The sequence below is a fragment of the Piliocolobus tephrosceles genome, chromosome 19, assembly GCF_002776525.5.
Source record: "Piliocolobus tephrosceles isolate RC106 chromosome 19, ASM277652v3, whole genome shotgun sequence".
NCBI classification, from domain to species: domain Eukaryota; kingdom Metazoa; phylum Chordata; class Mammalia; order Primates; family Cercopithecidae; genus Piliocolobus; species Piliocolobus tephrosceles.
This window is the reverse complement of record NC_045452.1, coordinates 25,380,150-25,394,349: the sequence shown is the minus strand read 5'-3', so window position 1 is coordinate 25,394,349 and position 14,200 is coordinate 25,380,150. Positions and strand designations below refer to the sequence as shown.

The 14,200-nt window shown below is 53.3% G+C and overlaps 1 protein-coding gene across 2 annotated transcripts in view; it reads right to left on the bottom strand.

The window, feature by feature from the left end:
* Positions 1-1,293: 1,293 nt before the first annotated feature.
* Positions 1,294-14,200, bottom strand: part of MPPED1 (metallophosphoesterase domain containing 1) — a 92,136-nt gene continuing 79,229 nt past the window's right edge. For both annotated transcript variants that reach the window (XM_026449461.1, XM_026449462.2), the window contains 3 exons: positions 9,428-9,543; positions 5,863-5,976; positions 1,294-3,101 (listed from right to left, as the gene is read on the bottom strand). In XM_026449461.1, the coding sequence (XP_026305246.1) occupies positions 2,983-3,101; positions 5,863-5,976; positions 9,428-9,543 (349 nt within the window). In that variant the 3' untranslated portion in view covers positions 1,294-2,982. The remainder of the gene's footprint in view (positions 3,102-5,862; positions 5,977-9,427; positions 9,544-14,200) is intronic.

The following is a 14,200-nucleotide window of genomic DNA, read 5'->3' as shown; positions in this document are numbered from 1 at the left end:
GAAGGAGGGGATGGATAGATGGATGGGGGATGGATGGATAGATGGGGATGGATGGATGGATGGATGGATGGGGGATGGATGGATAGATGGGTGGAGGATGGCTAGATGGAGGAATGGATAGATGGACAGATGAGGGATGGATGGATGGGGGATGGATGGATGGATAGATGGGGGATGGATGGATGGGGGATAGATGGATGAATAGATGGATGGGGGATGGATGGATGGATGGATAGATGGGGGATGGACAGATGGAGGGATGGGGGATGGATGGGGGATGGTGGAAGGAGGGGTAGATGATATATAGAGGGATGGACAGACAGATGGATAAAAATGACAGCACTTTTGCAGCCTGGGGACTTTGACACTAGGCTCCTTGTACCTGACAGTGTTTCTCCGGGGCAATGTCTGGACCCTGTGTTTCACAGGGGCTGGGCTACACATTCCACTTCCAGAACAGTCCAGTGCTAAGGCCTCTGGAGGCGTTCTATTTTGGGAGACCAGGCAGCCAAGTATTTGAACACAAGAGGACCCAGAACTGCCCACACCACCACATCTGGGATCCCCCCGCCCCAGGGGAGGCTAAAGCAAGCAGAGGGACACCGACCACTGCCACAAGGAGGTCTTCGGACTCCAAGCTCTGTCCAGGCCTCAGCATTCTGCAAGAGAACACCACACTGCCCCCACGTGTCCCAGGCAACACCCAGACATGTGGAAGGAAGAGACGCTGCGCGGACTTCTCTTTTTACAAAGACTTTATTGTCTGACATGCTTGACAAAAAAAAAAAAAATTACAGCCACAATCAAGTTATGCCAAAATGATTGAGAAGCACGCCGTCATCTTCATATCTCGAGGACTTTTAATGAATTTTCTCTTAAAGTAACAGCTGCCTTCATAACTTTTCTTTTCCACATAAAAATACACCATATTCTGAAGATACCTTAGGAAAAAAATTTTTTTAAGTTTATAGTTCTTGGTCCACACAGAAATTGAGTGGAGCTGGCACTGAAAGGGCCTACTTTTCTCCACTGCACACATGTCCTGCGCCTGGGGCATCAGAGAGACCTCGTAAACATCCCCGGCTACAGGAACCCCTTCAGCCAAATGGGATTCCTGGAGCCCTACACCCCACGGCGCTCAGCTTCAGCCAACCTGACACAGTGCTGCTGCCAGGCTTCCAGGGACAGCAGCCCCACCCCTCGAGAAGCCCAGCTCAGCGCGAGCAGAAAAGGACTCCCAGCATGCTAGGATGCTGCACCCAGGGTTCAGGACTCCTCAGAGCTCAGACCAGTTTTGAACAAGACCCTTAAAAACAAAATTACAATCAAAAGAGCCTTAGACCATGCATTGCTTTGTAGGGACATAACTTCGGGTCATGGCAAAGTGAGGGCAGTGAGGTCAGAGAACAAGGGTCAGATCCTGCCTCTGCTCCTTTTGTGCTGTGAGCCCCCAGGCAAGTTGCCATGCCCCTCTGGCCTCAATCGTCTCATCTTTAAAATGGAGAATAAAGTACCTACCTTGAAGGACCATCTGAGGATGAAATGAGACTATATCTGCAAAAGGGCCATGGTAGGCGGGTTCCCAGGGCTGGGACCTGGGTGAAGAAATGACACCCTCCTCTCAGAGGAACAACGTAAAGGGGGTGCAAAAAAAATCAGGACAAATAATACTACTTTAACGCAATGTTAAAAATAAAAATAAATGCAAAAAAAGTCCATGATGAACAAAATATTAAATAAAGACAGAATCTGACCCTGAACTTGCCATTTCTGCCTAACTGCCTGCCCCTCATCTAAGCCCTACCAGTTCCCACCACCATCCTGCCCCCACTCTCTCCAGTCCTAATTCAAAGAAGAAAAAGAAGCTGTCCAAGATGGGACTGCTGAAGCCTGAGGCCTGCTCTGTCCCTGTGCCACCCTCCCGTTCACAGGGCTGGCTGGTCCTGGGATGAAGATTTTGAGCCCTTTCGGCTTCCTCAGCTGCAGGCATGCCAGACAGAATCCTAACGGTGCAAGGGAAGCCACACCAAGGAACAAAACCTCACTGCGGGGCAGAAAAGAGAAACACAGGACCCACTTGGTTCAGTTAAGAGGGGTGCGTGCATACATGTGTGTCAGTGCGTGCCTGGACATGGGTTCACACCCATGGTAGGCCTGCTGCAGCCTAAGCCTGCAGACCCTCCATCCAGGCTACCGAGTTCTGCAGAGCAGCGTGTTCCCCGTGGGACCAAGGGTCATCCCCCCATGACTGGGAACCCTCTAGCTGGTCCTGGGCACGCACGCCAGCGGCTCATTCTGCAGAACCAGCCCCCATCATCCAGGCGCCGAGTGAATGCCTAGAACACTCAGGCCATTGTTCACGTCAACAAAAATGCCTACAGGAAGAAGAAGAGGGGAATAATGCCAGGCAAACTGCTGTGGGGCCTGGCCAGGTGTGGTCTGAATTCCTGAGATGTCCCTAAATGCTCCCTCGGAGGGCCTCCTTCTTGGGCCTGTCTCCTCCCTCACTTGGGAGGAGAGCAAGGACTGTCTTTGTGCAGCCCACGAATCCTCCCACCCACCCCTAACACAGGGGGATGCCACCACACAGACCCATGGTTAGAGGGAGATTTTGTATAACTTCCAAAACCCATTGAAGAGCAGCAGCTTCCCAAACCAGGAGGGCGTCCAAGGGAGAAGAATGAAGATTCGGTCATTTCCCAAACATGACAGGGCCATGAGCTTAGTAGGTCCTTTAACGAGGTACACGCAGGATGTACACGCAGAAAAAGTAAATGAGCACAGAACCCCTGATGGGGATGCGCAGGGTCCCAACTCCAGGTGACAGAAGGCTGAAGAGTTGTTCCAAGGCCCTGACCTGCCTGCTAGGCCAGTCCCCGCAGCCAGGTGGGTCGTCCAGGCAACTCAGCATGGAAGGAATGGTGGCCGAACCAGGCCTATGGAGCTGGCACGAGCGGGCAGGACTGGGGCAGTGGGGAGCAGTCAGGAGTTCCGGGGTGTGGGGAGGTCGATGACTATGGGCGGGTTCACGGGCTGGTAGTTCACAGTGCATACGGACGCGTTCACATAGGTGGTCGTCCCATCTGCCATGACACCATACCCTGGAAAGTAAGCACACGCCCATCAGGTCAGCAGCCAGAGCAGTGAGGATGGTCAGGTGGATGTGGCAGTCATAAGGCACTCAGCCCCCATGGGCTGAATGTGTTTGGGGCAATCTAGTAAACTCTCAAGGTCAATCCCTTCATCTGTAAAATGGAGATGATAATGATACATGCCACTTCCAAGCTTGCTGTGAGGATTATATGAGAAAATTATCTATGTACTGTGCTCGGCCCAGTGCCTGGCACATGAGAAGCACACAGTGAGTCATCATCATCGACATCATCTTCACCACCATCCTCATCACCATCACCACCACCACTGCATCACCATCATCACCATCAACATCATCATCACCACCACGCTTATTGTGATCATCACTATTTTCACCACCACTACCATAATCATCACTAATGCCATCATCATCACTATCATGATCAACATCATCACCAACACCCTTATCATCTTCACCATTACCGCTACCACCATTACTGTCACCATCATCATCACTAGTCCCGTGTCACCATCATCATCACTAGTCCCATCATCATCACTATCACCATAAACATCATCATCACTACCCTTATCATCACCATTATCACCAGCACTACTGCCATCACCAACATCATCAAAAATGCCATCATCATATCACCATCACCATCATCATAACTACCCTTATCATCACCACCACCACCACCATCATCATCTTCACTAATGCCATCATCACTACAATCACCACCACCATCATTCCCATCACCACCACCATCAACATCATAACTAATGCCATCATCACCATCACAATCATCATCACCACCGCCCCTATCATTATCATCGTTATCACCACCACTATCACCATCATTATCACCAATGCTATCATCATCACTGCTCTTATCATTATTGACATCACCATTATCACCGCCACCATCATCACCACCATCACTAGTGCCATCAATATCACCAACATACCACCACCATCACCATCATCATCACCAATGCCATCATCGTCACTATCACCATCAACATCATCATCACCACCACCACCATCACCAAGAATGTTGTCATCACCAATGCCACCATGATCATCATCACTACCCTTATCATTATCATCATCACCATTATCACCACCATACCACCATCATCACTATCATCATCGTCAGTATTGATGTCATCATTGATGCCATCATGATCACCACCACCAACACCACTGTCATTATCACCCTCATTATTGTATCAGCACCATCATCACCACCACAATCATCATCATCACCATTGTCATCATCATCACCACCATTGCATTTATTGTTATCATCACCATTGTCACCACTACCACCATTATCATCAGTATCATCATAATCATTGATGTGATTACTATCACCATCATCACTACCAATACCACTGTGATCATCGTCATCATTGTCATTACTGCCACCACCATCATCATCATTGCTACTATCACTACCATCCTCTCACCATCATCACTATCATTATCATCGTCATGTACTTTCTCTGCCTCCACCATACCCTCTTCCCACCATCTTTATTTGTTAGAATCCCCCTCATCCTTCAGCTCAGGTCATCTCCAAGATAGAAGGAACATTTCCCCTTCCCTGTGTGGTGTGGGGGAGGAAGGGAGTGGTGAGTGGGTAGGTGAGGACCTATTCTTTGGAGTCCAATTGTGCCTGTCCAATTGTGTGGGGATGTGGTTTGGGTCACAGGCAACTTTGGATCTGATGGAGCTACATGCCCATAGTAGGGTCGCAGAAAATGACAGCCATTATTATTATCCCACAGCATGTGAGCTGCCCATCTCTCCCAGGACCTCTCACATCTGGCTTTGATGACTTGTCTGTGCCCAGGGCTCCTCCAGGAGCTACTCCCAGGCCAGGTGAGGTCTGATCACTCCTGCCCCTTGAAAATGAGCTGCAGAGGCCCTCAGGGAATGAACGGTTTGAGGCTTGCTTGCTTTTGAACTGAAAAACGATCTGATGTGGACCAGACAATGTGGATGCCTGAGGTCCCTGGTCCAACCAGACAGAGATTCAGAAGGCTGGGAGATTCCTCCGGGGGAAACCACGTCAGTCCTGACATCCTACAGCAGCCAATATGCTTCCTGGCAGGGATGGGACAGAGAGGCCTTGGGCAGGTGGGATAAATATCCAAAAGGAGCAAAAAGAGGCATCTGTGCCAAACTGGTGAAATGAGGCTCAGGTGAGGATGGCTGAGGTCTACTAGGGAACACCTGCACACAGCAACAGGCCAGGGCGTGGCCGTGTGGATGATAGACCTGGAGCTGACATCACCCTCACCATCACACGTAGTCCCTCCACACTTATTAAGCACCTATTGTATGCCAGGCCCAGGGGACAGAAGCAACAAGACAGAGCCACCCGTTTTAAGGGATTCATAGTGTGCTCACCAAATATAATTCATCCTCCATGTCGTGGCCCAAACACCCCCTCCTCTGAAAACCCCCTGCCCCCCTCCCGATGACTTCCCGGGCTGGAGGCACAGCAGAGTTGCAGGGCTCCCCAGAAGCAAAATTTACCCCCTAAGTCATGCAGGATTTTGTGATCATCTTCCTATTATTAAACATTTAGCAATAGCTCATTGACAGCCAGGGTGTGTACGGCAGTTAGCAGTTACAAAGCGAACAGCAGGAATGGGCTATTTACTTCCCTTCTGGCTGAACGGAGGGGAGGCCCCGCTGGAGGATCCATTAGGAGCCCCTAGCCCGTGAGGTCCCCGTCTCCACCACGTACTGACCTTCGTGGATGTGGCCAAAGACGTGTAGCCGCGGCTGGACGCGCCTCTGCACCGTGTTGAGCAGCTCCACGCAGCCCACCCGCTGCATCTTCTTGGGGACCCAGTCCAGGAAGCCTGGTGTGGGGGAGACAACAGGAGGCCATGATGGGGTCTGTCAAAGCCCCTCACTGCCCCATGCCCGGCAGGAGCTTCTGCAGCCTGCAAGAGGCATGGGGCCCCTGGACTACGGCTTTGCACTATTCTCCCTGAGCAAGCTCCCCGGAACCCTGCCCTGCCTCAGCCTTCAGGGACGCAAATGTTCCAGGACCTTGCAGCCTCAGCCTCCTCCTCCACAGGGCTGCACTGAGGGCCTCCTTGAAAGAGCTTAGCATGGGCCAGGCACTTGGGGCGGGGTACTCAGTAGCTGCTAGCGCCCCCCTCTCCCAACCATCTGTGCTCGAGTGGCCTCGAGGGTGGCATCTGCCCACTGCAGAGATCAGCAAACGGAGGCCAGAGAGGGACAGGTGAGTCCCAAGGGCAGGCACCCTGGTGGTCAGTGGCAGAGCGGGGCGTCCTGTCACACAGTCCAGGAGTGAGATTTCCATGTCAGAAACTTCCTAAAAAGCACAGATTCATGAGCAGAAACTTCCTCCGTGGGTGCAGCATCGCGCACGTGGCTGCGCCTGCGCCTGCCCCCGCTGCCAGCCTCCTGGAGCCGCCCAGATGGTGGCTGCTTATTATCCTCACATGGCTACACAAACGGAGAATAACTGATTACTCCAAGCGAACAATGAGGGCTCGTGGCGGCCCGTCTCTGGGTGAGCAGAACAGGTTTCCACAACTGCCAGGAAGGGAACAGGGGAAGCTTCCGGTCAAAGGCCCAAGTGAGCAGCAACAGGCGTAAAGAGAAGACACAGACAGAGACAGAGACAAAGATGAGGGAGGAGGAGGAGGAGAAGTAGGGGAAAGCAGAGAAAAGAGGCCGGGAATGCGTTGGGCACAGGCTAGGGGTAGACACTGGGGTGAAGTCCCAGGCTCTGCTGCCTACTGGCTGTGTGACCTTGGACAAGTCAGTTAACCTCTCTGTACCTCAGTATCATCCAACAGAGTGCTTGGGCTGGGCACTGGGATCCCACCATGCATGAGGCCAGCCCCTTCCTCAATTCTAGAGTGTGTGTTGTGGGGAGGGGCTCCAGCACCTCGGCGCCCTGGCGCGCACAGTCTGGAGACAATGCAAGGGCAGCACCAGCTGGAGCGCCTGGCACACGGGCAGCCCTGAGGCAGGAGCCGGGAGGTGTGTGAAGGGCCTGGGTGGGGCGTCCAGAGAGCAGGAAGCCAAAAGACACCATGTTCGGAGAGATGGATGAATGGAAAGGAGAGAGGAAGAGAAAGAAGGAAGCGGGAGGAGGGGAGGAAAGAAGAAAGAGGGGAGAAGAAAAAAGGAGGAAAAAAGGAGATAGGGAAAGGAGGGAGAAGCGGAGCAAGGGAACGAAAAGAGAAGGAAGAGAACAAGACACCTTTGCTGCTCAGCCTCACTGTCAGTGACCGATGACACTGAATGTTGACCAGAACCGTCCCAAGGCTCAGGTGGCTTCCGGTGGGGCTGATACAAACCCGGCTACAACCTCACTGTGCTGCTTCAATCACACCAGAGCCCAGGCCTCCGCTTCCACCTGTGAGGGTGAGGCTGACAAAACCTTCCTTTCCTGGACTTTGTGAGGAGGCAGAGGGGCCGTGGGGCACTGGCTGGGTCGGGGCACAAAGTGGTGTCAGGAGTTTCTTCCTGAACTGGTGTGTGAGCCAGTGACACTCAAGCTGTCCTGTGCCTCACCCCACAGCCTCCCCCATGGCTTCTGCCCGGGACACCCTTCCCTCCCCTTCTCTACCTCCCCAGACCCAATTCTGGGATCACAGCTTGTGCAAGCTCCCCAGGCAGCCTAACAGCAGTCATCTCTCCTGACTCTTCAAGCTTCCCTCACCCCTGAATGTGTCCCAGGGGGCTTGGCTGTTCCTAAACCCTCCACCCTGCAGCCTGGGGGCCCCCTCAACCCAGGCACACACTGAAGGGTTACCCTGGACCAGTGTCGCCCAGCACAGGGTCTGGTCCCAAGCACTGAGGGAGTGACGGTGGGTTTCTGGAGGTGGTGGTGGGAGCACTGCTATGGGCCGAACTGCTGGGAGATTGAACTTCATTCAGCGGCCTGAGGGAGCCACAGAGGGCCACAGAGGGATGGCATGGCATACATAAGGATACAGAGAACTCCCTCCTGCTGATGTAAAGTGAGTGGACTGGAAGGGACAAGAGCTTCACCTCCACCACTTCCATTATCACCTCCATCACCACCTCCACCACCACCTCCATCATCACCACCAGCATCACCTCCATTGTCATCACTACCACTACCCCCCATCACCACCATCACCTCCATCACCACTCCATCACCACCACCACCACCTCCATCACCACCATCACCACCACCACCACCACCACCACCTCCACCACCTCCACCACCACCATCACCACCACCACCTCCATCACCACCACCACCCCCATCACCACCACCACCTCCATCACCATCACCACCACCACCTCCATCACCACCACTACCACCATCACCATCATCACCTCCCACCACCACCTCCATCACCACCAACACCTCCATCACCACCACCAGCACCCATCCTCACTGCCACCACCTCCATCACCATCACTACCTCCCATCACCACCACCACCTCCACCTCCCACCATCACCTCCATCACCACCATCACCTTTATCACCACCACTTTCATCACCTCTACCACCATCACCACCTCCACCACCACCATCTCCACCATCACCACCTCCATCACCACCACCTCCATCACCACCACCTCCATCACCACCACCTCCACCATGACCATGGGAATGAGAGAGAGAAGACATTGTCCTGGACTGAGGCGGGGTCAGCAGTATGGAGAAAAGGGGGAGTGGGAGGCAGTTTGGAGGCAGAATGGGAGGGATGTGGTGATGGCCAGGCTGTGGGAATGAGGAAAGGAAGGGAACTGAGAAAGCCCCCAGATGGGACGGTGGGGGTGGGGGAGGTGGTATGCAGATGAGGGATGACCTCAGTGTGGATTGGGTCGTGGGGTGGGGGCAGAGAGGAGAGATGGGAGGTGGTTCCCAGGCCGTGGGGATGTTGGGCTGGGTGGGGGTGAGGGAGTGGGGACCCCGGGTTTCTGAGGGAGTGAGGGCTGCCCGGACGAAGCCCTGTGCAGGGCTCTGGTGATTTTCAGCACCCAGGACTAGGGTCTGCAGAGGCATGAGCCAAAGCTCCAGGGTCCTGCATGTCAAATGGACGGGTGACTCTGGCCTCCCGTGCTGTTGTGAGGAGCCCACAAGGTAACAAGTCAAGCCTCCAGCTCTCAGTGGGCAATCAGGAAATAACAGGGACCATGGGGTGACGTGTCCTCAGTGCCCCAGCAAGTAGGACTCAGAGCCCCTCCAGGGCTCCCCTACACAGGCCAGGCCCAGCCAGCCCCCCATCCCAGAGCCCACCCACCAGCCCAGGTGGGCGAGCTGGAGGGCCAGGCCAGCAGAGCCTTACCTAGTGGCGGTCCATGGGTTATCAGGATGTCTACGCCTTCGGGAATGAGGTTCCATTTCTCCAGCAGGGCTTGGCCTCGCGGGAGGTTGAAGCCCCAGCCGTAGAACCAGGGCTGCCTGCAGAAGAAGTGCAGGTGGTTGAGGGAGGGCGGGTGAAGGTATGGGGCGGTCACACGGAAGGCGGAACTCCCCACAGGCCAGGTGGTCTTCAGGACCAACTTGCTACCTGGAAAGTCAGGGACGGTCTCCACCCAGGGAAGGCAGGGACTCACCAGGACTCTGATCCACTGGCTGGCTGTGGGTCCCCGGGCAATTCTCTTTCCTGTCTCCTTCTGCTTACCTGTAGTTTCTGTTTTTCCATAAGTATTATTTACATAACCAAAAAAAAAGAAAGCTAAATACATATATACGTATATATACACACACACGCACACACACACATATACACATATATACATATATATACATGTACATGCAAGACCAGCCTGGGCAACATAGTAAGACGCTGTCTCTAAAAAAATATTTTTAAATGCATATATGAGTGTATGTGTGTGTGTATATATATGTATATGTGTATGTGTGTGTATATGTGTGTATATATATATATATCTCAGCTTCTTCCTAAAACCTTTCCTGCTCCAAGCCTTTCCAAGAAAATCCACAGGGAACATTCTACATTCTCCACTACCCCCACCCCCACCCCCAGGAAGATGCCCCTCCAATCTCCCTCCCCCAGGCAGAGTGTGTGGACCCCCAATCAAAAGAGAGCAGATTCCAGGTGTGGGCTGCTCATTCTTGCTTATACTGGAAGCTCTGGCCAGGGAGTCCAGGTAGAGTTGACCCACCCCCAGCTGGGAGGGTGGGGCCAGGTGGACCTAGACCATTAAATGCAATACCAGCCTGGTAGCCTGCTCCGCAGTCAAGACCTGAACCCATCAGTGCCAGATATTCCTCCTAGTCAGTTCAATGGTGAACACATCACCTAGATTCTTCCAGTTGCAGGGAGTCTCAGATTCTTTCAAGGAGAAGAAAAGTGGATACTGTCATCCCTGTGTATAAACAGTGAGCCTCTAGCCTTGGGAGCTGTCGGCAGCTGTTAAGCTACCCAAGAAACAGCTGGATCAAACTGGACCAGACACCCACCCTACCTCAGCACTTCCCAATTATATGGGCCAACACAAAGCCATTTGAACTAGGTTTTCAGTCATTTGCAACAAAAGCATCAGAATCATCCCTGAGGTTTCACCCATAGATGATTCCACAAGAATAGGCCCTTTATGTCGATGAAGTAGCCAGCATCACCACCTCCACCACTACCTCCATCACCACCACTACCTCTACCACCATCACCTCCATCACCACTACCTCTACCATCACCAGCACTTCCACCACCACCTCCACTACCACCACCTCCATCACCACCTCCACCACCACCACCTCCATCACCACCACTACCACTTCCACCATCACCAGCACTTCCATCACCACCACCACTACCTCTACCACCACCACCTCCACCACCACTACCTCCACCACCACCACCACCTCTACCACCTCCACTACCACCACCTCCACTACCACCACCTCCACCACCTCCACTACCTCCACCATCACCACCTCCATCACCACCACCACCACTACCTCTACCACCTCCACTACCACCACCTCTACCACCTCCACTACCACCACCTCCACTACCACCACCTCCACCATCACCACCACCACTTCCACCATCACCAGCACCTCCACTACCACCTCCATTACTAGTACCTCCTCCTCCACCACCACCAACTCCATCACTACCACCACCAGCTCTATCACCACCTCGATCACCACCACCACTATCACCACCACCACCACCACTGCTGTGAATCAAATTGTGTCCCCCAAAAAGACATGTTGCCAACACCCGGGACCTGTGAATATGACCTTATTTAGAAAGAGGTTCTTTGTAGATGAAATCAAGCTAAGATGACATCATACTGGATTCGTGTAGGTCTTACATCCAATGATGGGACAGTGGAGGTGGGGGAGGTGGTATGCAGATGAGGGATGACCTCAGTGTGGACTGGGTGGTGGGGTGGGGGCAGAGAGGAGAGATGGGAGGTGGCTCACAGGCTGTGGAGATGTTGGGCTGGGTGGGGATGAGGGAGCGGGGACCCCGGGTTTCTGAGGGAGTGAGGGCTTAAAAAGAGGCCCTTAAAAGAGGGCCATGTGGTAACATAGAGACACCGGCAGAGGGAAGAACACCAGGTGACAATGGAGGTAGAGACTGAAGTGACACTTCCACAAGCCAAAGAATGACCAGGATCACCAGCAACTATCAGAAACCATGAGAGTGTGGCCAAGCATGGTGGCTCATGCCTGTAAACCCAGCGCTTTGGGAGGCTGAGGCAGGAGGACTGCTTGAGCCCTCGAGTGCAAGACCAGCCTGGGCAACACAGTAAGACACTGTCTCTATAAAAATATTTTTAAAAAGTTAGTCGGTCATGGTGGTTCACACCTGTAATCCCAGTTACTCAAGAGGATGGGGTGGGAGAGGACTGCTTGAGCCCAGGAGGTCAAGACTGCAGAGAGCTAAGATTGTGCCACTGCACTCCAGCCTGGGCAACAGAGCAAGACCCTGTCTCAAAATAAAGCAGCAGCTAGAAGAGTGGTCCGGAACAGTTTTCCCTCAGAGCCTCCCAAAAGGAACCAATCTTGTGGTGGCCTCTCCAGGCTTCTGGCCTCCAGAACCGTGAGGGAGTGAATTTCTGTTGTTTTACACCACTGGGTTTGATCCTCAGTTACACAGCCCGACACACTAATGCAATTGCCATCCCCACATCGCCTCCCCTCCCGCTGCCCTGTGATGACCTTCACCCCTGCAGCACAGTTGGCCAGACAAGTCTCCTTCTACATGTTTTGTAGTTGAGAAAATTGAGGACCAGAAGTTGGAAAATAAAAACAGCCACCAGCATTTCCTGTGCACCTACTGCTCTGCCAGGCCCCGAGTACGGACATGAGTGGGGTGGGCTCAGCTGTTATAAGAACCCCGTGAAAGAGGGACTAGCATTGTTCCCCTTTTACAAATGAGGACACTGAGGCTCCCAGCGGTGAGATGGCACAGGACTTGGGTCCTGGCGTGCTGGCCCAGACAGGGCGTCTCACTACCACTCTCCCGCCACCACATGCTGTGAGAGTCGGTGGGGCTGGGGGAGGGGTAGGTTTTGCCATTATCTCTTCTGTGCCCAAGGCTGCCACTGAAATCCCTCCCTGGGTCATGCACTGTTCCGTGGGGTGACTGACACCCCTGGCTGTTAACCCAACATACTACCCTGTTGGCAGGTGCCCAGTGCACCTCCTTGGAACCCTGGGGGTTCCATGGAACACCATTTGAAAACCCCAACTTAGTCCTATGCTGGCAGGTCCTGGACTAGAAGATAGAGATTTGGCGAGGGAACGGAAGGTGCCCAGGTTCACACGGTGGGTCAGTGGAGAAGTCACTCTTAAACCCATATCTGATGTTCTCTCCCCACTGCCCCACCCTGCCTTCAAGCCTACAGAGGCAGCTCCTGGGACACGGGCTTCTGACGGAGGACGATGGGTGATCACACTGGTTATTTGGGGTCAAAGGCCTTTTCATTGTTTCAGACACCAGCCCAGGAGACACGCAAATCTATGTTTAACGAATGGTGGTGGGTGAGAGGGGACTGAATTAATGAATAAATGGTTAACAGGATGTTAAGCAGGACTTCACCTGCTCTTGGGATTGCAGCCAAAACGCCAAAGCTGCAACCAATCCCCCTCATTAGAAAGAGAAGCCCCAGAACCCCCAGAGGAATGTACTAAAAGCAGGCAGAACACACCAGACCACCACTTCCCCAGTCCCCTACCAGCCAAGTTCTGGACCTTGAGGAAGAGGGCTCTCCCTCCTGCCTGGTTCTTGAGGGAGAAGAAAAAAGGGGGTCCCCTACCCCCAGCCATAAGCAGGGTCCAGGAGAGCCCCTTGCACAGGCAGGGGCCTGGGGAATAAGACTGGTTGTGCTTTCTGGGCTGTGCCTGGGGATCCGTCCTCAGGCCTGTGAGAGGAAATATTAAGTGTGAGGGGCAGGGCACAGAAGAGCTGCCTGCACCCCCAGTATGGGCTCTCCCAGGGACCCCCACCCACAGGCAGTGCCCACCAATTAAGGAAACCAGGCAGCTGCGACCGAGGAACAGCCTCTGGGTGGGCAGCACCAAGGACAGTGGTTAATCCCATTAGGGGGCACTGCCTTCCTCAGACACATCCACACAGGCCTGCAGGAAACCAAGGTTCTCTCTGCAGAAATATGTATCACCCCCTAACATGCACACACACAATTTTACACCCAACTGCGAGTGCATCTTGGAGTTAGACCTGGGTTACAATGGTCCACCCCTTACCACCTGTGTGACCTTGAACAAAGAACTTAACTTCTATGCCCCAATTTCCCATCTGTAAAGTGGGGATAATACTATATGTCTCAATAGGGCTGTTGAAATGATTAAATCAATTAATCCATGTAAAGTACTTAAAACAGGGCCTGGTTCACAGTAAGTGTTCAACATATTGCAAGTTCATCATCCCCATCACCTCCATCATCCCTATAATCACCCCCAGCACCACTTCCATCACCACCTCCATCATCACCAGCATCATCACCACCACCACCTCCATCACCACCACCGTCACCTCCATCACCACCAACATCACCACCACCACCACATCCATCACCACCACCTCCATCACCACCACTTCCACCACCTCCGTCAC